This window comes from Calypte anna, chromosome 9 (genome assembly GCF_003957555.1).
Source record: "Calypte anna isolate BGI_N300 chromosome 9, bCalAnn1_v1.p, whole genome shotgun sequence".
NCBI classification, from domain to species: Eukaryota; Metazoa; Chordata; class Aves; order Apodiformes; family Trochilidae; genus Calypte; species Calypte anna.
In genome coordinates, this window is record NC_044255.1 from 4,827,505 (window position 1) to 4,852,172 (window position 24,668).

Sequence of the window (24,668 nt, forward strand, 5' to 3'; positions counted from 1 at the left end):
CCAAATGTACCCAGCAGTGACCAAATTCCACCTTCCAGGGAGAAGAGGAGAGGGCAAAGAGGTGCCTGCCAGGAGTGTTATGCAGTGGAAATGTGATGATCTTTGGGAGCTGAGGGCTTGCAATAGCCCACCTCAGGGGAGGGTGCTGGGCTGGCCTCTGGTGTAGGTTTTAGGGGGTTTGGATATTTTGCAGTTATGGTGGAGTTTCAGCTAATGATAAAGTTTTAGGTTTTGCTGTTTTTATGTGAGAAGGCATTGGTACTGAGAACAAAATCCGGTCAGTTGGAAAGCACAGAATTCCCAAATAATATAACATAGCCCATACATACACACACCAAAATACTCTTTTGTACTATTTAGACCTTAGAAGTGGCTGATTCCCTAACTTGCAGCTGAGTTTAATGCATTTCATAAACCTTATAAAACAGAGATACATTAAACAGGAAAAGAAGGAATCCACAACACAGTTTGAGGGGTGAAGAGGAATGAAACTGGTGTTAAATGCAGCAACCCCATGAACTGGGACATGGCTTCAGCTGCAGCTAAACTGCACAAGGTGCACTGCTGCCTGAAATTTTCCCTTCTCCCTTGCCCTGATGCTCCCCTTTCCCCTTTAACATCTGGAATTAGGTTATGGAGACTTCCCACTTCCACAAGTGTAGGAAATCTCCCGTTGGCAGGGAGCTGTTAGAGCAGCTCAGTGTTTTCTGTGAGGTGCACTCAGCAAGAGCTGCTGAGTTAGAGCTCCCAGAGCGTGGTTTTTAAACACAGTGCCACAGCCTGCTCCAAAGGCAGAGCAAGCCTCACAACAGCAGCAGTAGATCAAGGCTTTGGGGGGATATATATTTCATCTGTAGCTTCATTCTTTTCAGCAGTTCAGTGTTTACCTGGCTCTGTATCAGTATGACCACACATACTGCCTTTCCTTTTTCACCAAATATCTGTCAAACATCAAGACCTGGCTGTAAAAGCAGCTCCAAAGCCACCACTACTCTACTGGGGGATAACAAGGGTTGATCTGAGAAAAAGACAGCAATTAACCAGAGGCAGAAAGCCTAAACAATCCATTAGACCAAGATGGCAATAAATCAGAGGAGCATGTGGTGTCTCAGCTCAGACCTCCTTGAGAAGGGGCAGCAGTTTTGGGGAGCTGAAGTCTGGGAAGGAGGGGCCTCTGTCAGAGCAGGGATCATCTTTTGAGCAACCTGGAAACAGAGACCAGACTTCAGAAACAGATTCTAAAATGAGGCTGAATAGATTTTAAAAAGTAAACTCTTTCTCCTCATCTGTTTTGAAAATTGATAGGTTTACTTCTTGCAGAACTGTGATGACTGGGAAGGCCATCACCAGTATGGAAACACAAGTAACACAGAAAACAACCCAAACAAAGGTAAGGATTAAACAGAAAGACATCTACAGCTAAGGAAGGCTCCCAGGACAATAGTTGGGGCAGCAAAAGGAAAAAATGAATGATTTGCAACTGGTCACCTATTGTGAGTTTCTCAAAAAGCATCTTAGAACATACCGTTCACTTATGAGAAACCCACCATTCACAGAGACATCCAGGCAAAGAAAACAGTTCCAGTTCCCTCTCAGTCTGCTGTTCATGCTTGTAGTAAGTTTTCAGGTTGTGGGTTTTGTCTGGTTCTTTTGTTTGATGTTGGTTTTTTAAACTTAAAAAATCAGAGGATACTGCTTTTAAGTATTCCAAATTTTCCAGAACCAAGTTAAAGGCTATAAATGATTTTAAAAAATAAACAAAAGAACACATTTAAAACATTTGCAAACTTTGGTGACTAGCACACATGCTTCAGCAATGCAAATTGATGCTTTGCTCTCTTTCAAACACCTACAATGGAAAAATTGCAAGCAAAGAAAGGCCAAAAATAGAGTTTCAAATTCCCAATTCCCAACGGAGAAAACAATCCAGCAAGAACATCTCCTCTGCTGATCAGCAGCTGGGTGACTTCACCAGCCTCAAATTCCTACAGCCCTCAGCTTCCCTACATCTGAACTGTCATCTTTGAATGATGTCAGTTTAAAACTCAACTGAAAGACAGCATAAAGCAGTCCCTCTAAAAATGGGAAGAGTTCAGAGCCAGGGACAGTGGTAATGTGAATCTTCAGTTCTGTCATTCCTGAAAATGCCACTTTTCATCTGCTTCCCCCTTCTGGTGTAACTTCATAGTACCTGTCTTGGGGACTATCAGGATTATTGTTTTTAATCAGGCTCAGGCCAGCTGGCATATAAAAACTAAGCAGCACTAACCACAGGTAGTAGTAGCACACAAAAATAAAGTTGCAGAACGCTAACAATGAAAAACCCAAAACTTTTTCCTAAGGACAGTGAGAATGGGATCTGCAGAAGTCAGCTCTGTGAACAGAGGTAAATACAAGCCCAACAATGACCTGGTTTTCCCCTCCATCCCTGAAAGGGCAAAGTAGACACGAGAGAGATGGAGAAAGTGCATCTGGAAGACTCCTGTCTGATGCTATTCATTAACCATGGTGCAAACAATGCCATTCAACAAACAGCTAAAACCCCAGCAGCATGCTTCCATTTAACAGAGCAGTGGCTGTGCCAAGGGAAGACTCAGCCTTACAGTTGGCAGACAACCAGAAATATACTTTTTTGTTTGTTTGTTTCCCCCCTGGAATGTGCATCTTTACTGTAAAAATTCTCATTCCAAGACTATAAAGCCATCAGTTACTTTGGTCTTAAACACTAATGGTATTCACATTCAAACTGATGTAAGCACAAGTGCTTAAAAACAAGGTGTAGTCAAGAAAAGAGCAATTAACATTTTTTTAGCCTGGGGGAATAGATAAATTTGTAACTCAAAGCATGCCCCTCAAAACCAACAACCTGAAAACAGTTTGCAGGAAGTTTTGTCTAAAGAAAGGAGAAGGAATGACCATTCATTCTCATTCCAACCATGTGTCAGTTGATCTACTCCACCACAGGGCTTTTAAACATCTGAAGGATTGTCTTCTGCTTATTCTTAGGTAATGAACAAGCATCCTTCGTGTCACTGGTGTTAACCACACAATTCAGAACCTTTCCCCACTTGGTGCTGGGTGATTTCACCCTGGCTCTGGTAGGGGACTGCCAGTTTTCATTGCAAGAGCCTTTCCGAGTCTTGCGGTGGTTTGTTTCAGACTGGTTTTTTGGTACCTTGGAGTCTTTTGCCAGCCTAGGGCTTCCCTTCCTGGCAGGAGAGTCTTTGAGCAGCTGAGGTGGTTTGGCACGCAGAAGGTATTCATCTGGAGAGCCCTTCTGACGATTCAGGGTCCTTTGCTCCTTGTCCATCTGCTTTTGCAGCTGCAGAGCCAGGAGCCTGTCCTGCTTCTCCTGCATCCGCCTCTCATAGAACTCCTGCTCAAAGGCTTTGTGCAATTCCAAGTCAAAATCATTCATCTGCTCCCCGTGGTCCTGTACATTTTCGGGGAAAGTTTTTCTCTTCTTATCAAGCACGCAGACGTCAGCTGCTGCTTCAGCTCCTGGCTCCAGGGACTTTCTTTTCGGAGTCTCCTTTGTGTTTTGCAGCCTCCCCACCTTCTGGAGCTCACACTCTGCACCTTCATGATCAGACATCACAACATCTGTTGCTGACTGAAACCAGGGACAAGTTTCAGTGGGGTTTTCAAGGCTTGTGCTGTCTGCATGTGTTAAACTGTCACTGTCTGTCTCAGTGCCATCATCTCCTCTGGAGCCACAAGGAGCTGCTCCAGACCCTGCTGTGATTCCATGAGGCACATCTGGATCTTCACCTCCTGGACAGTCTGGTTCTGGTGTTTTGCCCTGCTTGACATCAGTGGTTTCCTCTGGTGCTGAGGCACTGAAATAGTTCATGCATGATTCAAAAAAAGGATCCTTAGCACTGCAGCCTTGGGTCACACCAGTCTGCTGTGGAGACAGTGTTGGCATTTCCTCTTGCTCGTCTGGCCATGCAGAGCTGCTGCCTTCCTTGCTGTGGGTCACCTGCAGAACACAGAGAGACCACAAATACAGTGAATTTACCAAAAGCCAATGGCTATGAATGAAATGCAGATCTCACTTCTCATACCTGCAGTGCTCATAACTAGTAATTGATTAATTAAAAATGTTTAATAATAATGAAAATATTTTCAACAACCTACAGAAGCCTAGCTAAAGGATGGAAAACAAAACTGCAACTTTTTGCATTTTCTGTGGGATTTAGCATGAGGTGAATGTTGCTGATACACAGAAGGTTTTAGCTGTTGCTGAGAAATCAAGAACTTTTCAACCTCTCATGCTTTGCAAGGCAAGGGATAAATAACCCATAATTACCAACACTGAGATTTGTAACAAAATTATTCTAGTTACCAAAGAACCAGAGTCACTCCTGCCTCTTTCCATTGTTCTACAAAATGATGTGGATCCCAATGCATGATGAGCTTTTGGAGAAAGATACCTTGAAGGGAGAAAAAGAACAAAAGTTTACGTTTTTAAACCTTTTCATTGAATTGCCAGTCCTTTGCATTAATCAGTGTCTTCAGATTTATTCTGGCAATCAAAAACTATAAGAAAAGGCCAAGTGTTTCCCTTCTCCTATGAGGAAACGTTTTAACATTCAATAGTTTACATTTGCTCCAGATTGTCCATGGAAGTTGGACTCCAGGATTCCAAATGATCAGTGGGAGGAAAAGAGCAATCATTAAGGGGAAAGCTGAGTTGCTTACTTCTGAATGTCTCCAGAGCTCCCTGGTTTGTTCTTCATCTTGCAGGAATTAGCTGGGGATGTTTGAGATGAAAGACTGCCTGCTGGTGAAGGACTTCTAAGACTGTGTCCTTTGGAATCATCATTCTTCAATGACAAGTAAAAAAGGTATTTATATAAAACAAAACACAACTCCACAACAAGTGGAGGAACCCCAGAAAGTTACTTTGTTCCTTAGGTACTTTTGTCCAGAAAATTCTAGAGCTGTAGTAAGGGACAGTTACAGAATAACAGATGTTACATGTTCTGTGTGCTGCCCTATTGCTTGTATTTGTTCAAATGCTCTGCTCAAATAAGTGCACAGGCTTCATTATGAGAAGAACTGTTACTGGGTAGTTAAAACCAACCAACCAAAACCCCAAAACAAACTAACAAAACAAACCCCAAAAAGTAAGCCAAACTTTCATTTTATGTTCCTTTTTCTCAGCGTAGGTTACAGACACCAATTTCTTCCAAAGAATTATTTTGAAATCGTGACAAAAAGGAAGCATTCAGAATAAAACCAATATTGTAACATGCTTCACAACAAAAACACCCATCACATGTTTCAAGTGGGCAGAAATATCTGGGGTAATTCACCCTCCTGCTGGTTCTTCAAAAATTAATGGTGAGTACTGGGCGCTGCCAGCACCTTTCAACTGCAATCAAAATAAAACCATTTCAATTTTTTACTTTTGCCCAGGAAAGTCTTGAAGTTGCTTGCACTACTACTACGTTTCCTCCTGCCCCTTTTGATCCCAGCTCACCAGACTGTTACTCAGCTGCCAGGCCAACTCTTCATCTTGCTTCAGCTGCTTCTCCATCTCCCGCCGTCTCTCTGCTGCCAGTCTGTGTTCCTCCTTCTCCTCCTCTGCCAGGAGCTGCTGAATGTATTCCTCACTTGCCTTGTTCTCCTCTTGTTCATGTGCTCGCCTTTCTGCCTCCACCTAAAAAAGGTTTTTTCCAAAGGTTACTACTGCTGAACCAGACTTTGCACCAGACCAGCTGTGGTCTGTTCCTTAGGGAGAGCCAAGAAAGCAAGTGTGAGACCACAGCCAAAACAGTTCCAAATGTTTATATTTGCTAGTCTCAAATACTTTATGTGCCTCTGAGGACCTGTAAAAGGCATTTTAGTATGTGTGGGCAGGGATGCAGGCACTGGAAGGTGGCACTTGAACCCTGGAAGAAGTCCACGCTCTGCAGAGTTTTGGTAAAAGCAGGAGAGCAGCCTGGGTGCTGTGCTGTGTCAGTACCCCCACGTGTTTCTCAGCCTGCAGAGCACACCTGCTTGCAGGAACAAGACAGAACGTGTTACTGGACTAATTCAGAGCACCAGCTACAGATGAACTAGGACAAGAAAACCAGAGAAGTGCTGCCAAAACAAAAAATGTTGTCAAAGACAAGAAGCGTCTCCTCTTCCATAAAGGATAAAAATGTAATTCATGCTTTTGGGAAGGCCAGTGTCTTCTTTCAGCAGCAAATTACCTTTTAAGTATCTTTCTTCATCATGAAATAACATTTTAGCTGCTTGTGGGAACAATCAGAATAACTAGATACAAAGAGTTTAAGCTTTTTAACTATGTTTTAAACTTACCTTGCTAATTTCTGCTTCATATTCCTGCCTCAGTTCCCCAGGCTTGCTCAGCTGGTGCTGTGGACAGGGGACACAGACTAAATGGCAGGAAGGAAAAAAAAGAAGTGAGGAGCAAAGCAAGATCATGGCAACCAACAGTGAAAGATTTTAACAAAAGATCACATCCATATCCTGTCACAGGAATGCTTTCAATTCAATCGAGTGTCATGGGAAAAACAACAACAACAAAAAAGCAACATTGCTTTGTGTTTCAAAGGAACAAAATAAAGAAGCCCTGTGTTAGAGTGGCAAGAACAGGAAAGTGTTTTCCATGCACTGCAGACACTGCAAGTACATCCACTGACCATGACTTACATCTTTGCTTTTTGTGGTCAGAAACATTTCAGAATGCTACAACTGGAAAACCATGGCAGAGAGCCAGCCTACCAGTTAGCCCCCCTCTCCCTTACTAGAGCATACGATATAAGAAACTCCAAAATCCCTCTTCAAAAATTCATCAGATTTCACCTCCTTTTCATAGAATCATAGAATAGAATCATAGAATGGGCTGGGTTGGAAGGGACCTCAGAGATCATCAAGTCCAACCCTTTGACCACCGTTGCGGTTGCTAGACCATGGCACTGAGTGCCACATCCAGTCTCTTTTTAAATAGCTCCAGACACGGAGAATCCACTACTTCCCTGGGCAGCCCATTCCAATGCCTGATCACTCTCTCCGTAAAGAAATACTTTCTAATATCTAACCTAAATTTCCCCTGGCACAACTTAAGACCCTGCCCTCTTGTCTTGTTGAAAGTCATCTGGCAAAAGAGACCAACGTCCACCCAGTTACAGCCTCCTTTCAGGGAGTTGTAGACAGCGATGAGGTCTCCCCTGAGCCTCCTCTTCTCCAGGCTGAACAGCCCCAGCTCCCTCAGCCTCTCCTCATAGGGTCTGTGCTCGAGTCCCTTCACCAGCCTGGTTGCCCTCCTTTGGACCTGCTCCAGGACCTCGATATCCTTCCTGACCTGGGGGGCCCAGAACTGGACACAGGACTCGAGGTGTGGCCTCACCAGTGCTGAGTACAGGGGCAGAATGACTTCCTTGGACCTGCTGGTGACGCTGTTCCGGATACAGGCCAGGATGCCATTGGCTTTCTTGGCCACTTTTAGGCTCACTCAGAGACTGCTGCATAAACTGAAGCCTTGGCATTTCGAATTAAATAACAGCATCTAAGTGCTGGAAAAAATATTACCCACTTTGCTTCCTTGTGTGTGATACACAAACACACAGCTGCCAACACTCCACTTACTGATTTTACAGTTTACATTGCACCAGGAATGAATTCCTGCCTAATACCCACTTAAATGACCAGGCAGTCTCACTTATTCTCTGTCCTAAAAAACCCCAAGGCACAGCCCCTTTCTCTTGCCTGCCCCTCTCAGAGGTGAGCTCTGCCACTGCATCTGCTGGCAGGAACACAGCCTGCAGCTTTTGCCTCCCAACATCCCAAGTACCACCACCAGTAGTTACTTAGGGAAAGCAGAGACATCCCGGGACATTTTACTTACTTTCCTCTTCTAAATCCTGCCCGTTGATCCTCCGTTCACATTCCTTTGGGTAATTCTTCTGGATCTTCTCCCAGAGCTCCCAGTTGATGAGAGTATTCCTGCGGGCATTGTATCGTGCCCAGGAGGAGACTCGTCGGCGACAGAAAGGACAACACAGACTGGCCTTTTCCACGGTCAGCTGGAAACAGCAGTTACAGAGGGTATGGCTGCAGGGCAGGGTCACAGGCTCCACAAGGATCTCCATGCAGATCTGGCAGAGACAGTCAGACAGGGAAAGAGGAGCTTCTGATTTCTTCGACATGCTGACTCAAAGTGGGGGAGGAAGATCAGTACAAAAGCAGTACCTGGAAGCAAACAGAAACATGGCTTTTACTTCCTGTCATGAATATATATATATATATTAAAAAAAAAAAACCCAAACAGGAGATGCTTAGTTGTAGAGCTACTTTCTGAAAATGTTAGTGGATTTAAGAAGTCTGTTTAAGTGGCTATTTTGGCTCACAAACTGAGATTCTCAGCATTCAGAGGAAGGCAGAGGTCTTTCCAGAAAGAAAAGTTGGAAAAAGTGTAGTTTTTCCTACCAGTTTCCTGTGAGTTGTAACGGGTGCTCTGGAAATAGGAAGGATGTGGTAAAGAGTAAGGGTGGGGAAAAGGTGAGAGCTTTTCCAGCATTTATCCTCTGTTAGTGACAAGCTGTGCTCCATGTGCTCCATGTTATCAGAGTTATCTTAATTTCCCATTCCATCAATTTTTTAGCATATGTATATCCTTCAAAAGTTGCTTCTGGTACAGGTATGGTTCCAGCATGTTTTGAAGGTGAAATACAACATCCCTACGCATCAGAGGAGAGGGGGGTTCTTCCTCATTCATTTGCTGAAGCTGGGACTAAGTGGTCAAAATACTTTTCATTTCTATGATCCAAGAACTGACCGGTGCTTTCAACACTTCAGCATCTTCTTGTACAGCTTAAAATCAAGGTGGGAATCATCCAGTCTTTCTGTGACCAGTGCTCTTCACGGGGTTTTTCCAGGTGGCCCAGACATACTGCAGAACAGAAAATACAAATACCAGACACGTACGGCAAAAAAGGGTGCAAATACTGGGGGTTCTGAAGTTATAGTAGCTTTAAAACATTGTTAAAAGCTTTGTAGCAGCCAGCTTCATAGAGACAGGGGTCCTTCGGACAGACTGCACCTTCAGCCACAAAGGAACTCGACAGAGAGACAAAGATACTTTAAGTTGGGTTTTATTGGGTCTGCTCTAGCTTTGATGAAAAAAAAAAAAAAAAGTTCAAATTCTAAAAATAAGTAGAGGACAGGGAAACACCCAGGTTTGCGGGTGGATTGCTAACAAGACCCAGAGGAGCCGGCGCGTCGCGGTTCTGGCCGAATTTCAATCTGTAAGGAGGCGGAAAAGGCGCTTACCCAGCCCTGAGAGGGAACCCGCACACACAGCCCCGCCGGGCTTCCCCCCTGCCCAGGACGTCGCTTCACCACTTCGGAGGGGCCAGCGGCCGCTCCCGGCCCCGCACGGCCCCGCACCCCGGGTCAGCACCCACCGAGCCGCTGCTGGGCGGCGGGGCAGCGAGGGGTGCGGGGCCCGGGCCAGGCCGGTGCCTCCCGCAATGGCCGCTGCCGCCACAGCGCTGCCCGCCCAACCGCCGCTCCGCTCCGCCCCGTCCCTCGCCGTCCCACCGCTCCTCCTCCCAGCCGAGCCTGACGGGAGAAAAGACGGGAGGGAACTATGGACGGGTGGGTGGGGCCGTTCCCCCGGTAACCGGTTCCCTTCTCCCGCCCAGGCCTGGGCCCGGCTCCGCAGGTGCGGTGCTGGGCGGGCTGAGGTGCGGAGGGGAGCTGGTGAGCTGAGGGGCTGTGGCTCTGGGTGTGCAGGGACCAGCAGGAGCTCTCGGTGGGGAGAGGGCAGGACACAGGGGCACGAAGGAAGCCTGGTCTGGGCACTCAGAAGGCGGCTCTTCTTAACTCCTTAATTAATGGGAGAAAGTCCTCCCCGTGTTAATGAGGTGGGGTGGTTTTACCCTTTCACCTCCTGCGGGCCAGAAGGAACAGGCTTGGTGTTCCTGCTCTCTTGGGAGTGGCATGGCTGTTTTAAAACCACATCAATATATGAATATATCTGGGCTTGGTTTGCCTTGGCTTGGTTTGTTTTTTACAGAAACATCAGAGGAACGATCCCTTTTCCTCATTGCCCATTTCTGCAGTAAACAGCAACTGGAAAGGTGCTGGTGGTGCTGGAGTGCTGCCAGAGTCACAGCAGTGTCCCTGGTGTGTGCTCACCTCTCCCCAGGCTCCCAGATCCAGGGGGTATCCTGGCTGATCTTCTCCAGAGTCTCAGCCTGCAGTTCAAACTTCTGTGCTAGGTTCTGCAAGCTGGAGTCCAGGTCAGTGAAGCGAGCTTCCAGGGTTTGCAACCTGGTTTCTACTCTGAGAGGGGGAAAATAAGGGCATTTTGTAAGGACTTGAGCATCAACCAGCGGTGCTTCTTGTGAGGTGGGTGACACGTTGCACTGTGAGCTGCTCCAGAGCCTCTCTGAGCTCCTCCAAAGCTCTGTGAGAACATACACCAGTAGAAATATTTTTTTTAATATATAGCCTAGGTATTTTTGGCAGTTCCGTGGTGCAGAAGTCTTATAACTGGCAAATAGAGATGCAATATTTGTATTTAGGTTTGTTGGCAGGTCTCAACCATTTGAATCAAAAATAGTGGCATGGTTTCTTTCTCTTAATACTTTAATTCTCTGAATTCTTAATTTTGACATATTTGATCCTTGAGCCGTTTTCATTTGACACTGAGCAGAGCTTCTCATTCAGCCTCAGCTAGGAAACAAGAACAAATAATAAACAAGGCACACACTGTGCTTCTCTTCTCTCACCAGCTGATCCTGGTCTGGGTTTCCCTTTTATAGGTTTGCCCTTCCACAGAATAAACTTGTGATAAGAAGACCATTGTGAAACAGCAATAAGAAAACCATCTCATAGCTGGTATTTATGAGCTGTTTTTTCATTACTTAGTATCTGTTGTGTACTTCCTTATTTATAACAAACAAACCCAAACAAAACCCAAATGTATTTGTACTTGTAATACTTTGTACTTAAATGATAATCCTAAAACTGTGGTTTTGAGTTTGAGCATCTTCACTCCAATTTTGCTTAAGAAAACTGCCTGGTTTAAAGAACTTGCTGTGTTTAGGGGCAACACAAGAGGGAGATGCATATATTTATGCTTTATTTGCTCATTACTCAAGGAGCAGAATATGCTGGACTTCTGTCCTTCTGGGTGGGGGGTTTGTAAAGACAGTTTTCTTTACATTTGCCTCAGCTGGTTTACATACAGGCATTTTCTTGAGAATCCAGAGGATCTCAAATCTACCAAAAAAATAATAGTAAAATGACCACATAGAGTGCTCACTTTAATCAGGTGGTTACCTCGGTAACTCTGCTGTCTGTGGATGGTTTTCAGCAGCAGTCAGTTCAATGCTTTACTGTTTCACCAGTTTTGTCTTGCCAGCACTTTTTTGATATGCAATATAAAGCCCATCTGCAAATTACTCTTGTGTATTTTTAAGCATCTGTAGCAGATGTTTCAGCATTTACTAATTTTTGTTCTAAAAACATCTGTTCAGTTATGCCACAGGAGGACTGATCTCTGTATCTCATCTCCTGCAGCTTTTTATACATTTTGATACAATTGCTGCTGCTCTCTAGAGCAAAACTCTGAATGGAACAAGGAAGAATGGATTAAACCTCCTGCTTTCACATCAGTCACAGCCTCTTTTCCACAACCCTCTTTCCTTCAGTGGGAGTGAAGCTCCCTGAAGCTGCTGACCTCTGGGTCTGAACACAAACCACATCCCCATTCTCTGCCAGAGTTTGAGAGTTCTCATTAGCCTGCTGAACTGTACCTGGGAGTTGTGCAGTAAGAGATCTAGCACACCCATTCCACTGGAAGTGTCATCTTATGTGTAACTCTGTTTCCACTATTCTGGCACTTACAGAAAATTACATTTTTCATTACTTTAGAGCTGTCACTTTGGTTTTATTTCCCAGGCCAGCTCAGAGTTCCATGCTTCTCCAGAGCTCTTCCTGTGCACTCACTTCATGGTACCAGCAAACACACGCTTTTGCAGACAGTTTCCTACAATCTTAATTTCCACTTTTTCTTTCAGGTGTTGTTCCCATGTTTCTGTTTCTTTCTCTGGTCAGGTCTCTACTCAGTCTCTTTTTTTTACAGTTATTTACCATCAGTGAACAATGTTGGGGAACCTGACCAGGGGGAGCAGCTTCTGACCCAGCCTGTCAGCTGTTACTGGTCTGTAATCATTCATTTACAGCATTTGATCAGCTGTGATACTCGTGATAGACACTGATCAATCATTTTTAGTAAAGATAAGCCAAAGTTACAGGTATGACACCTCATTTCTTGCTTGATGCCATTTGCACAGCACCTGTAAAAGTAGCCTAAGAAAATCCCTACGTGTAAATTCACCGAGAGGGAACATTCTTGCATCTGTCTTGAACTCTGGAGAATTTCAGACCCTTTTCCAGCTCTTTTGCCAAAGAGCTTTTGCTCATGGCTCACTTTTGATCCCACAGTTGTTGTCTGCCCAGCTGGCTGGAGAGGCCATCTCTCCACCAGCCCTGTGATGCTGCACTGCAGCTGAACACGTGGACTGGTGCCAGCAGGGGCAGCTCAGGACAGATTATTTTACACGAAGCCAGTGAACCTGTTGGCCAAACGCTCCTCTTCCCAGCCCAGGCTGTGAAAATGGAAGGTGAATCATTGTTGCCTATGCCCCACTTCTCAGCAACAGTGATTTGCTGTCTTTAAACTCATCAGAAAGGTCAATTCCCAGGGTTTTTTTAGTTAATGATAACCACTGACTTCCCATCTTTGAATCCTCCAGACTCTGAGGCATTTTCCCAAATGTAGTTCATTCCAAACCCCCCACTTAGAACAGCAGCAGAGCACGAGCCTGAGTTTCCTGTTCCCCATAACCACCCAGCAGCAAACACTGGGTGCAGTGACAGCCCCTAGCTGATGGAGCAATTGCTCAAACCCTGCAGCAAACACCCCAGACCAGCAATTTGCAGCTTCTAATGGTTCACCAAACCATGCAGCTTCTGCCCCTGTCCCTCTTCCCTCCCCAATGAGTAAAGCAGAAACAACAGTTCCCATGAACCTCTCCCCACACACACCCCCCCAACCTGTATGTACCCCCCGCAGCTCCCCAGGAAGCAGAGGTGATGGTGCTCAGGATGTTTCCTCTCCCCTGCCCCAGCCCCTGTGCCCCTGCTCCTTCCCTGTCCCTTTGCAGGGGGCCAGCAGGACCCTCCAGTGACCTGTTCAGTGTCTCGTTGAGGGAGCGCAGGCAGATGCTGCCCTTGGACATCTTCAGAGCATGGAGAGAAGAGAAGAAACAAGCACTGGAGTGGGCTTGATCCTCCCTCCTGAGGCAGGCAGCTCCTCCAGGGACAGGGGATCCGAGTCCGGCCGCAGGCTGCTGGTGCTCAGGCTTTTTATAGACTGGGTATCCAAATATAGGGGGGGATGCACAGACACATGCTCCTGAACATGTATCACTTACAGAACCAAGCATCTGGGCTGCTTCCTCTGGCCCACTGTTCCACTCTGTCTTCACACACAGGATTAATTAATTAGGCAGTGACACTTAAGGGGGTACTGACACTATTCTGTCGTGTTCTGGCTTCATTTTGCTGTCATGCCCATAGGTTTGTGCCTTGGGCCAAAGCCTCCTGCTGTTAAAGGCTGTTCAAGCAGATTGCTTTTTTGCCCTCCCCTCCTCTCCCCCCCTTTTTTTTTTTCCTGTTTAAAAGGCATGATGGTAAAATCAGAATTGGATGCAAATGAGTCGCATTTGGTTGCAGGGAGCTGCTCTGAGGATGAAAGACAGCTAACCCAAGAGAGCTGCAAGTCTCTTCCATAAAGGATGGACAACCAGCACAATGGGCTCATGGTTTTTAGGAGATGGGCTTGCAAAAAAGCTGGAAATTTTTCCATCAGAGAGAAAAAAAGTAGACAGATGGATAGTGTGCACCTGGTAACGATACAGCTGGTGAAACAAGACAGCATAAACCCCACATCACTGAAGCTGGTCTTCAGCTGGACCAGGCATTCAGTCTCTTGAAAGATTAAGGACAGCCTGAGGAAAAAAAACAACTTTTATTTTTTTGCCCATACCATGGGGAATCTAGCATGAACTGAACATGTCAAAAGCTGCAGAATTAGTTACGTTCTCCCTATCTCCAACTTGCAAATTAGGAGATGTTTCTAGAAAGGCAAGTTCTGCTCATTTGGCTTCTAAAGCTTTGGGAAGACAGTGGAAATATTTGGGTAAGGAAGAGCCATGCCTTTGGCACTCTGTGTTCATGTATGTGATGGGGGATACAGTGCAGGTCTTGATGCAATTTTGTGTAAATTTGGCAATATTAGAGTGAGTACAAAGCACGAGGAAGCAGTGGGAGAGAAAGCTTTTATTAAGACAAATGTAGTAGGTTTTTTTCCCTGGGATAAACAACTAAATGAGTAAAACAACTGCCCAGTTAAACAGATGTTAACATTTTCCTCTGCTCCTTTGCTGACTGCAGTGTGAAGAAATGCATTTGGCAGGGACTGTTTCAGTAATTTGATAACTGATTAGTTAGTGTTTCTCTAGTTTTATAGGAAGCTGCTGACCAAGTAAGGTGAAATGTATTTCCACTACAGCCAGGTGAGGCAAACTGTGACACAGCTTCACAGGGAGAGTAATGTCCAGCACTGCACTGGTTCAGAATGCACAGCTCACAACTGCTGAGCCTCAGTGAGCACTGTGGGTGCCTCTGTGAGCATTCATTCCTTCCTCCAAACTTAATTCTGGTAGCTTAGTCAGGAACTAATATTACCCCTAACTCTATTGGAACCCGTTTCACTTCAACTGGAGAAGCAGAGTGCCAGCCCTGCCAGAACCAGCTGCAGCGAGTACCAGCAGCACTGACACCAGAGTGCCAGGTCAGGGACATCATCAGCACACAGCAAGTCCCTTCTCCAGGAGGATGCAGCAGGTGTCAGTGTCAGCAGATGGAACTGGGTTCATTTCAAGTGGTTTTTCCCCTGCAGATTCCTGTAAAGCAGTGCCTAAGCTTCAGGCAGTGGGTACACAGACACTGAGCTGCTCTGATCAGCAACTAACACTCTCCTGGAGCCTTTGATCTCCATGCATGAGATCCAGTTCACCTTCTCTCCATGCTCAATGGTCAGCTTTGGTAAAACTCTGGTGTGTTCATCTGAAGCCACCTGGCTGAGCTTCCTCTCTTTTCGGGTGGAAGCAGGGACCTGGCCCTTCCTTCTCTGCAGAGATTTTGCTGGACTTTTCCGCCGCTTTCCCACATCCCCGCCGACATCCCAGAGCAAGACTTTCCCATCGTTTCCTCCAGTCAACAACCAGTAAGCTCCTGGCATAAAAAGGACCTGTGACACCCCCAGGCTGTGAGCTGGGAAGTCCAGCTCATCTTCAAACCTGCCCCCTGTGACTCTGAATATTCTGACTCTGCCATCCTGAGCTCCGCAGGCGAAGATGTTGCCGCAGGATGCCACAGACAGGGAGTGTGCAAGGGGGGGGTTGAGGAACTGCCCAGCTGACTGGGGGCTCTCCTCCTCACATTTACACTCCTGCAGATTTCTGGTCCACAAGGGACGAGCTTTCTGCAGGTTCCACAGCATAACCTGGAAAAAAAAAAGAAAGTGGGGATCGATGATTTGCCCAATTTTTATGTAAAGTCTTTCCCTAGCAGTAAAAAAAAACAACACCCAAGCAACCGCATTTCTTGCTGGAGCAGAGCAAAGCCATGCAAGGGGTGCAAGATGTGAGGAGGGGCTGAGCTTCACCTGATAAATACAGCAAATCTTTACAGTGTGCTTTCCAAACCCTCCTGGTGCCTTATTCAGCTGAGTCAATGACTCAGACATTTAGACCATGAAAGGGATGAAAAAGCTGTTGTAAAAGCTTTCCATCCCAGCAGAGGCAATCTGAGACACTGCACATCCATTATGTAGCAGGGACACAGACACACTAGCAGACACCAACACCATTCCCATTTTTAATTCTGTCTCTGCTACCTACTTGGCCTAAAATGATCCCTTCCATCAACGTGCACAAGGCAAACAGTAGTTCAGAGCCTCATTTTTAAACAGATAATGTATTTTTTTACATCCAATGAGCAGATCTGTCTGTGCCACTCCCATGTGGCAGTAGGGTGTGCTTTTCCTATGAGATGAGGAGGAAGTTGTGCTTTTAGACTTGCCAGCTCCCCTCCAGGCCCCTCAGGCCTGAACTTCACTTAAAATCCTACACTCATCTTTTTGTCAACCTAAGGGAGTAAAAAAAGAATTTGGAAAATTTCTAACCACTTAGCAAAGGCTGCATCTAGCAGACTTCCATCAATCAGCCCTTGTTTGGATCCATATTCTTACTGGATTTCCATGATCCATGGCCTCAGTATGGAAAAATACCACTTGTACTAAATATCAGTATTTTTTCTCCTAGGTGAAGGAGGGCTTCAGTTTTAAGAAGACAGGAAACTGCTTAGTGCTGTTAAAGCAAACTTCACCCTAATACCACTAGAACCACAGAAACCTTTGTCAAAGTGATGGTTCTTTTCAACCACTGTAAAGAAATTACTGCAAAATGTCAGTTCTAGGTGGCAGCTTTGACAGTGTGACCCAAGACTCCATTAACTCCTGGAACTGCTTTTCTCTGAGTGCTTCCACGAGTGGCATGTGAAAGACAAAGCTTCCTATTGATGAGGACAGAGTAAAAAGCAGAGAACATTTAATGCTGCCAAGGGGTTAATCAGGACAAAGGATAAATTGTAAAAAAAGACTTGTCCTCCCATACCACTTGAAAAGATATTTATCTGCCTGTAGTAAAGCATTTCTGATAGCATCAAGAGTAGTATTTCTTGATAGCATAATATAGAATATTATAGATAGCTAGAATATGGATGGAATAAATTCTTGATAGCATCAGCAAGCTTGAAACATTTTGCCTTTTCCTTGGCTCTGATCTGCACTTTGCCTGCAGCCATCAGCAGGGACAAAGAGGGAGCTCAGGGAGCTCATGTGGCACGAGCACCCTTGGCAGCGTGTTCTGCTCCCCCTCCCACCCCTCTCACTTTTTAGATTGTAAATATGAAGGAAAATAAAAATCAGGGAGAGGAATTGCTGAGCAGAAGTGGCACAGAAAATCTCCTTTAGGGTAAGAAAGGAGCTTTCTGGTGATGCAGGCTGTGCACCCCCCCTCTCAGTGACAGTCTGTGGGTGCCTCAGGACACAGGTGGGGAGTTACAGTTCTTCTCTAACAACTCTCTATGTTTATGCAAGTCACCTGCATGTCCAGCCCACAGGAAACGAGGCTTTGAGGCCTCTGAGGCCGGAAGGCAACCGAGGAGCAGATGTTTGAGTGCCTCAAGGACCTGCTGACTCTCTTGCTGTCCAAGTCCACGACCTTTACTGCCCCCGAATCATCCGCCGCAGCCAGGACGGTGTCGGTCTCGTTGACAGAGAGGCAGTTGATCTCCTCCTCATTGACATGGAAGCATTCCAGGGGTTCCTTGAGGGCCCGGACATCCACCACACTGATGGTTTCTCCGTGGGAGGTGTAGAGCCTGGTGGGACAGCGTGGGGAGAACAGCAGGGAGGTGACATCCTCTGCCTCCGGGAGCTGCAGCTGCCCGGCCAGGCTGCCTCCCCCAGCCCACAGTCTCAGCTCTCCTCTCTCTGCACCCGAGGCCACCAGCCCCTCCGTGTTCACATCCAGGCACAAGACAGAGGAGGAATGCCCACCGCTCCACTTGGCTGCCATGTTCCAAGGAGGCCTCTGAAACAAAAAAACCCACCTTGAATCGAGCTGCCGTTGGTCTCCTGACAGCAGAAAGCTTATTGAAGCTACAGGGTCAGCCCACGGACTGTAATGCAAACTGCTTGCAACTCTGGTGTCCAGATAAACCCTGGTGTCCAGATAAACCCTGGTGTCCAGATAAACCAAACTCTAGTGTCCAGATAAACCAGACCCTGGTGTCCAGATAAACCAAACCCTAGTGTCCAGATAAACCAGACCCTGGTGTCCAGATAAACCAAACCCTGGTGTCCAGATAAACCAAACCCTGGTGTCCAGGTGAAACAGGAGCCTCTACAGATCAGATGTGGCTCCAGCAATTCAAGCATCAGCCCCACATGGGATGGCAGTGATGCAGTCCCTGGAGATCCCCAGCTCTGACCTGGCTGCCTGGGGCAGAGGTGCTGCCTCAGCACAGAAGGATTCAGTCTGCCTGACAACACAGTTCTGGGTGAGTCTACTGGAAGGGGAAGATGACAAACTGGTCCAGCCTGTCTGGAGAGCAGCCAGAGGGTTCCAGTCTGGGTGAGGGCACATGTGGACACCTCCCTTCCATCCCCGGGCCCAGGCAGTGGGTACCTAACACCAGCTTGTGGAAAAGCCTCACGACACCTGGAGCAAGAAAGAGTTGGAGGTGAGGAGAGGGATAACCCCGAAGCACCTGCCTTCAGTATGCTTCCAAAGCACACATCAAAACGGAGAGACTTTAAACCATTGTGCACGTGTCCTTTGCACGGTGCCAACGTGAGGAGGATTTTCCTGGGACTGGGAAGCACCGCAAGAGGAACAGACACACGAGTGGGCTTTTAGAGGAGCTTAGGGCAAGGTCTGCAGCACTGACCGGGGCCACGGCTGGGGCTCCCCCGGGACAGCATCAGCAAACAGTGACAGCTCCGGTACCGCCTGCTACCTGTGGGTTTGTTGCATTACTGGGGGATAAAGGGTTTAGTTTGGGTTTTGTTGGGTTTGTTTAGCTGCTTTTTTTTTTCTTTGCTTTTTTTTTTTTTTTTTTTTTTTTTTTTCCCCTGTATGTTACTATGTTACGCTTTGCCTCTGTTTTTTTTAAGCCTGTTCTAAAGAGCAACTTCAGCCCTCCAGGAAAATTTCAACATCGTTGATTAAATAAAATCCCCACACCGCGCCGGACACCTTACCCCACAACTCAGGCGAAAAAAATACGCGGCCACCGGCTCCGGCCCGCTCCTCCGGATCGGAGCTAACTTTTCTCCGGCTCCCTCCGCCGCAGGCCCGGCTCCGGTTCCGTCTCTCGGGAAGACAACGGGGGAGGCCGGTTCGGCAGGGCGGAACCGAAGAGCGGCGGAACCAACCGCCGTGGAGCGAGCACCTGGGGGAGTGTCTGCGTGTGCTCCCCGCCCCGCCCCGCCCCGGCCGTCTCTCCGGTGGCTGCGGTGCGCATGCGCGCGGGGCGGTGCGGGGCGGTGATGGCGGCGCCGCTGTGGCCGTGGCCGTGGCTGAGGCTGTGCCGCGCCCCCTCGCTGTGAGGGGCGTCGGGGCCCGCCGCCCGCACCCCTGACACCGGCTGGGCAAAAGGGGTCAGCGGCGGCGGCCCCAGCCGGCCCGGAGAGCGGGGGAAGGAGGGAGGTCATGGCGGCGGGTCCCGGCCCCGGCGGAGGTAGCGGCGGGGCGGTGTCGGCGGCGGTGTCGGTGGGAGGCGCGGGCTGGCGGCTGCCGGGCCGGGTGCTGGAGTTGGTGTTCTCGTACCTGGAGCTGCGGGAGCTGCGGAGCTGCGCGCTGGTCTGCAAGCTGTGGCACCGCGTCCTGCACGGCGATGAGAACAGCGAGGTGTGGCGCAGCCTGGCCGCCCGCTGCCTGGCGGAGGAGGCCCTGCGCACCGACATCCTCTGCAACGTGCCCACATACAAGGGCAAGGTGAGACCCCCGCCAGCCCCCCGCCGCCACGGGACACCCCCGCGGGCACACAGACACCTCCTGGGGGCTCCCGGGGACACCCCCGAAACCGCGGGGTGCGGGAGACACGAGGGGGTTTGATCTCAGCCCCCTCCTCCTCCCTCTGCTCCTCCTCCTCCTCCTCCCTCAGGTCCGTGCCTTCCACCACGCCTTCAGCACCAACGACTGCTCCCGGAACGTCTACATCAAGAAGAACGGCTTCACCCTGCACCGCAACCCCATCGCCCAGAGCACCGACGGGGCGCGGACCAAGATCGGTTTCAGCGAGGGTCGTCACGCGTGGGAGGTGTGGTGGGAGGGCCCCCTGGGCACCGTGGCCGTCATCGGCATCGCCACCAAGCGGGCGGCCATGCAGTGCCAGGGCTACGTGGCCCTGCTGGGCAGCGATGACCAGAGCTGGGGCTGGAACCTGGTGGACAATAACTTGCTGCACAACGGGGAGGTGAACGGCAGCTTCCCCCAGTGCAATAACGCCCCCAAATACCAGGTGAGGGGGGCTGGGGGGCTGCATGGAAGCTCTCTTCCTCATCTGTCTGCCTGTCAGCTGGATGGAGCTGAAATGCCCATGATAAAAAAGCATCTTTGGGGTGAGGGTGCTGAGCCCCTGGTTGCCCTCAGGAGGGCAACCTCAGGGATGTGGCTGCCCCATCCCTGGAAATGTCCCAGCCCAGGCTGAATGGGGCTTGGAGCACCCTGGGCTGTGGGAGGGGTCCCTGACCATGGCAGGGGGTTGGGAATGGATGAGCTTGCAGGTCCTTTCCAACCCTAAACCAGTCTGGGATTCTGTAAGGCAAATCCCCTGCCTTTGCTGCTTCCTCAGACTAGACCTGTGTGTGGTGTCTGACACAACCTGACCCTCAGCTGTCTCCAGACTTTTAACTCAGCTCCGTGGCTACTCTTGTGTCTCTTTGGACACCGCGTTGCTGTTAAAAATAACAGCTGAAAAGGCCACCGGAGCCTTCTGAAGTGAGGAGTGCCCCCCCAGCAAGGTGTCTGTGTGTCTGTCTGTGGTACCCATCCCTCCTGGTGTAAGGCAGGGTGAGCTGAGGTCAGTGCTGAGGGAAGAGTTTTCCTGCAAAAACCTGCAGCAGTGCTGAGTGCTGCTCCCTGGCACTGCTCCCGTGGGTGACTCCCCTTGGCTGGGATCTGATCTTCAGATAATTTCAGGTTATTAAAGCTCAAGTGCCATTCCACCTCGTGGTCCTTGTGGAAGTGCTTATCTGTTCATCTGGCTCCTCACACGAGTACATTTTGTCTGCTGGGCTTCCTTGTGTTACAACTTAAGCTGTGTACATGATGATTTCATCATGCTGTGGCTTTGTACCAGTGCTGCCTGATGTTTCAGCTGTGTGTGTGTCAGGCTGATAATCCTGAATTTCATGGAAAAGTTAACCAGCAAGCACTGCATTCTTTCTGAAGGTTATACCTGCTGGTTTTGCAAGCAATACATAAAATTAGTGTAGTTAAAGAGATTTTAGGTCTGGGTTGATGCTTTCCAGGCCCTGACTCTTTGTGGCTGCTTCCTGCTGCCCCTGTCTTGGCCTTTACCAGAGGGAGGAGGCATTTGAGGCCGAGAGTCTCATGTTGCTCCTCTGCACAAAGTGCTGAGAGCTGGAATCTGTGATCCTGTGGAGTATTTTGTGTTCAGCAGGGCACAGAGAATGATCTGCTCACACAAAACACTGCAAGGAAACAGGTGTTGGTTAGAAGGGAAATGTGCTGGCTGGAAGAAAGCCTCAGTATTGGGGCTGGCTGGTGAAGCAGCAGAGGTCTGTGTGTGCTTGCTGCTGCTGAGTGGAGCTGGATTTATGTCTCAGCTTCTGCTGGGTAAATGCAGGAAGCACCCTGCATGCCCAGATCCCACTCTCCTGCTGTGGCCAGGGTTGGTTTTTCAGTTTGTGCTTCTTTTGCCCAAGCTTGGAGCTGGTGTTTTCTTCTGCCTTGCTGAGGGAATACTTGGTCAGTGACAGCACCTGCATTAGTGGTGTGTTCTGGTTTATGGGACAAGTTTATGTGAACTTGTTCTAAAACAAGTTCCTTATCTCTAAAATTGCTCCCCACAGAGCAATTACTGCTCAGCAATTGCAAGAGCTCAGGTAACTTGGAGGCTGTGACTGAAAAGTTTCCAGAACTGCCTTCTGCTGAAGCTTGTGACATGCAGTGTGCTCACTTCTCCTGCTCTCTCAGGGTTACATTTATTGGTGGTTAGGGACAGGCTGCCCACTGGGAATGCTCAGCAGAGGTGCTTGCGATCCTGCTGCATTGAAGGGAAATTGAGAAATTCCTGTCACAACAGCAAAAGAATAATGAGAAACAGGAAAGCCTGGTTTTAAGATTATTTACTGTCTTCTCTGTGCTTTGTTTATATATCTTCAACTGAATATGCTGACTCTCTGCATTTTGTTTTGGTTTTTTGTTACTTTATTCTCCCCTCCTGTCTCTGTTCCCAGATAGGTGAAAGGATTCGAGTTATCCTGGACATGGAAGACAAAACATTAGCATTTGAGAGAGGCTATGAGTTCTTGGGAGTTGCCTTCAGAGGACTGCCAAAAGTTTGTCTGTATCCAGCAGTGTCTGCTGTGTATGGGAACACAGAAGTGACTTTGGTCTACCTGGGAAAACCTCTGGATGGATGACGTGGATTTTGTCGTGGGGTCATCAAGATGTGGATGATTGGGAGGAGAAATCTGCATGTTGGTTAGAGGGAAACGTGTGTTACAGGAAAATAACCAACCAACCAACCAAACAGAAAGGTGTGAGTGTGTGTCCAAGAGCCCTGGAGGGAATCATGTGGAGCTATGAAACGGAGGGCCAGCCATACTTCAGGAATTGTCTTATATTTCCTCTTTCTACCAGGCCAGAAAAATCCTCAGGGTTGCAGCTGGTTGTGTGGGAAGCTGACACGTGCATGTTGCAACAGATTTCATTGCTAAGCTGGCAGTGTGTGTAGCCTCAAATATTTAAGAAAAGGATTTGCTATCAAACTGCTCGAGGAAGTTAACCTGAGATTTGTAAGTAGCCTGTTTTGTGGAAGACTCCCATTTTAAAACTGGTTGTTCCTTCCCTCCTTTGGACCAGCGTGGGGACAGGAGGAGAACAAGTCTGGTTGGGGTTTATTTACAGTTTTTTAACATAATGAGAAGCATGGTCTGTCTGGACTGCCCTTCACTAGTACAATGATCCAAAATGTGTGCAGCTATTTTTAAGTGTATTTTAAGGGTTGTGTATATATTTAGGACACGTGGAGAAGAACAGCTCAAAGAAAGGTTTCTTTGTTCTAACAAAGTTTGCTTTGTTCTAACTGGGACAGAGTTTCTGAAAGGGACAGCCCCCTTACCATGTGGCATCAGCAAACACACCTCAGACAGGTATGTGACATCCATTTCAGTGTTCTTGTGTGGTGGTGTGAAGCATTTGGAGATGCTCTTGTGGTGCTGCATTGGGTCATTTTCTCTGGAAGTTTCCAAAGCTTTAGCTACACTTCTGTTCTCTGTAGGAAATGCAAAATGCTTTCCCCACAAGTTTATTTTCCCAAGATTTTCTGTCCCCTTTCAGAAAGGAAGCAGCAGCACAGCAGTGAGCTCATCTTCCTTTCAACACTCTTTTAAAGCATTCTTCCACTCTCTAATCACTGTTGCAAAATGTTTTGAAATAATAAGGAAGGAACATTCCGTGTCTGAATCCAGACCTTACTTTCAGCTTAAAAGGCTTTAAAACTTGGCTTTAATAAAAAGCCAAAACCTTTCTTTAATTCAATATAATCCCCCAGTACCCAAGTAGTCACCTCCCTGTTTTCAGTCAGGACAAATAAAACTCTCCCCAGCCCTTTGATGGGGACTCTGGGGCAGGCCCAGTGTTCAGGCTTTTCACTTCTTCCTCTGGACTTCTGACCCCCACAAGCCATGCTCACTGTGAAGCTGAGGGGTGTGGTAAGGAGGGACTCCTGGGTGAAACCACTTCTCTCTGATGCTGGGAGGTTTGCAGCAGGCCCCAGAGGAGCTCCTCGGGATGGGCATGAATGTCTGTGAGGCCTGCAGCCAGCTCTTGACTCTGGTGTCTGTTGGCTGGGTGTTTCCCAGAGCTGGGAATGCTTGTCAGAGAGAGGGAGAAGGAAATATTTATCCAGCCTCTGGTTTTGCTTTGTTTGTGCTAGATTGTGTGAATGGCTTCAGATGGGACACTGGCAATTCTCTGAGCACAGGAGAGGGGTTCCTCTCAGCCTGGAGCTCTTTCCTCCCCCCATTCCTCAATAACCTGGGCTGTCAGCAGGTGAGAGAGGCTGCTGCCCAGCTGTCCTGGGAGTGCTTTTTACCCAGCAGGTAACCAGATTCTGCTCTGGCACAGAGTATGTACATCATTGCCAGGTTAAAGGATTTTAAAGTATTTATTTGTTTTGTGTGTTGTTTGTTGCTTAAAGGCAATCATCAAGGTCTGTTCCTCATGGCTGCATTAAAGAAACAAATCAGGCAGTGACAAATTCAGGTGGTACTGAGGACAAGTGAATAAATGAAGTGGTGTGGGCACATGAGTGCCTTTTGGAAAAGTCTGTTACGAACAGGGATTGTGCTGGACTGTAAGGTATAATAAATAGAGCATGGTAGTGGGTGCCTGAGGGGAGGGAAAAAGGAAAGAAAACCCTGTCCAGTTTCAGGAAGTAAACTTGTCCCCAAGTTGAACGCATCGTCTGTGCAGTCCTGGAAGATGTGACCTTTGTGCTTGTTCATGAATCCAGTTAGATGCAATTAAATTCTGAGGAGTTTTATTCATAAATTAAGGTTGATTCCCATTCTTCAGACTTCATCTTACCCTCTAAATCATTTCACTCCAAATGAGAAATGCTGAAAGTTGAACATTCCTTAAAGGTGGGCTTGAAGGGGGGACTCACTTGTGTAAGATGATAATAACTTATTCCTGGAGACCAGTGCTGGCTGTACAAAAAAATAAAATAAACTCTGCTGTCGTTCAGAA

The 24,668-nt window shown here is 47.7% G+C and overlaps 3 protein-coding genes across 7 annotated transcripts; 1 reads left to right on the forward strand and 2 right to left on the reverse strand.

Moving 5' to 3' along the window:
* Positions 1 to 1,239: 1,239 nt before the first annotated feature.
* On the reverse strand, positions 1,240 to 13,361 carry RNF168 (ring finger protein 168). Of its 4 annotated transcripts, none has more exons than XM_030456236.1 (10): positions 13,222 to 13,361; positions 10,159 to 10,305; positions 9,289 to 9,579; positions 8,795 to 8,908; positions 7,865 to 8,208; positions 6,316 to 6,392; positions 5,489 to 5,668; positions 4,705 to 4,829; positions 4,349 to 4,436; positions 1,240 to 3,982 (listed from the first exon to the last, which is right to left on the reverse strand). In XM_030456236.1, the coding sequence occupies exons 5-10, from the start codon at positions 8,163 to 8,165 to the stop codon at positions 2,951 to 2,953; spliced, it is 1,803 nt and encodes a 600-aa protein (XP_030312096.1). In that variant the 5' UTR covers positions 8,166 to 8,208; positions 8,795 to 8,908; positions 9,289 to 9,579; positions 10,159 to 10,305; positions 13,222 to 13,361; the 3' UTR covers positions 1,240 to 2,950. The 4 variants fall into 4 exon arrangements, with proteins under 4 accessions (XP_030312096.1, XP_030312093.1, XP_030312094.1 ...); XM_030456233.1 differs by having other exon boundaries at positions 2,718 to 3,982; positions 4,705 to 4,832; XM_030456234.1 differs by lacking the exon at positions 9,289 to 9,579 and having other exon boundaries at positions 2,718 to 3,982; positions 4,705 to 4,832.
* Positions 13,362 to 14,099: 738 nt separating this feature from the next.
* WDR53 (WD repeat domain 53) lies at positions 14,100 to 19,108 on the reverse strand. Its single transcript, XM_008500858.2, has 3 exons — positions 18,926 to 19,108; positions 17,262 to 17,753; positions 14,100 to 15,601 (listed from the first exon to the last, which is right to left on the reverse strand). Exons 2-3 carry the CDS (start codon positions 17,736 to 17,738, stop codon positions 15,014 to 15,016), a joined length of 1,065 nt encoding a protein of 354 aa, XP_008499080.2. The 5' UTR covers positions 17,739 to 17,753; positions 18,926 to 19,108; the 3' UTR covers positions 14,100 to 15,013.
* An 87-nt stretch (positions 19,109 to 19,195) lies between these two features.
* On the forward strand, positions 19,196 to 24,668 carry FBXO45 (F-box protein 45). Of its 2 annotated transcripts, none has more exons than XM_030455946.1 (3): positions 19,196 to 19,661; positions 19,831 to 20,187; positions 22,151 to 24,668. In XM_030455946.1, the coding sequence occupies exons 1-3, from the start codon at positions 19,377 to 19,379 to the stop codon at positions 22,334 to 22,336; spliced, it is 828 nt and encodes a 275-aa protein (XP_030311806.1). In that variant the 5' UTR covers positions 19,196 to 19,376; the 3' UTR covers positions 22,337 to 24,668. The 2 variants fall into 2 exon arrangements, with proteins under 2 accessions (XP_030311806.1, XP_030311807.1); XM_030455947.1 differs by lacking the exon at positions 22,151 to 24,668 and adding an exon at positions 20,521 to 20,987 and having other exon boundaries at positions 19,239 to 19,661.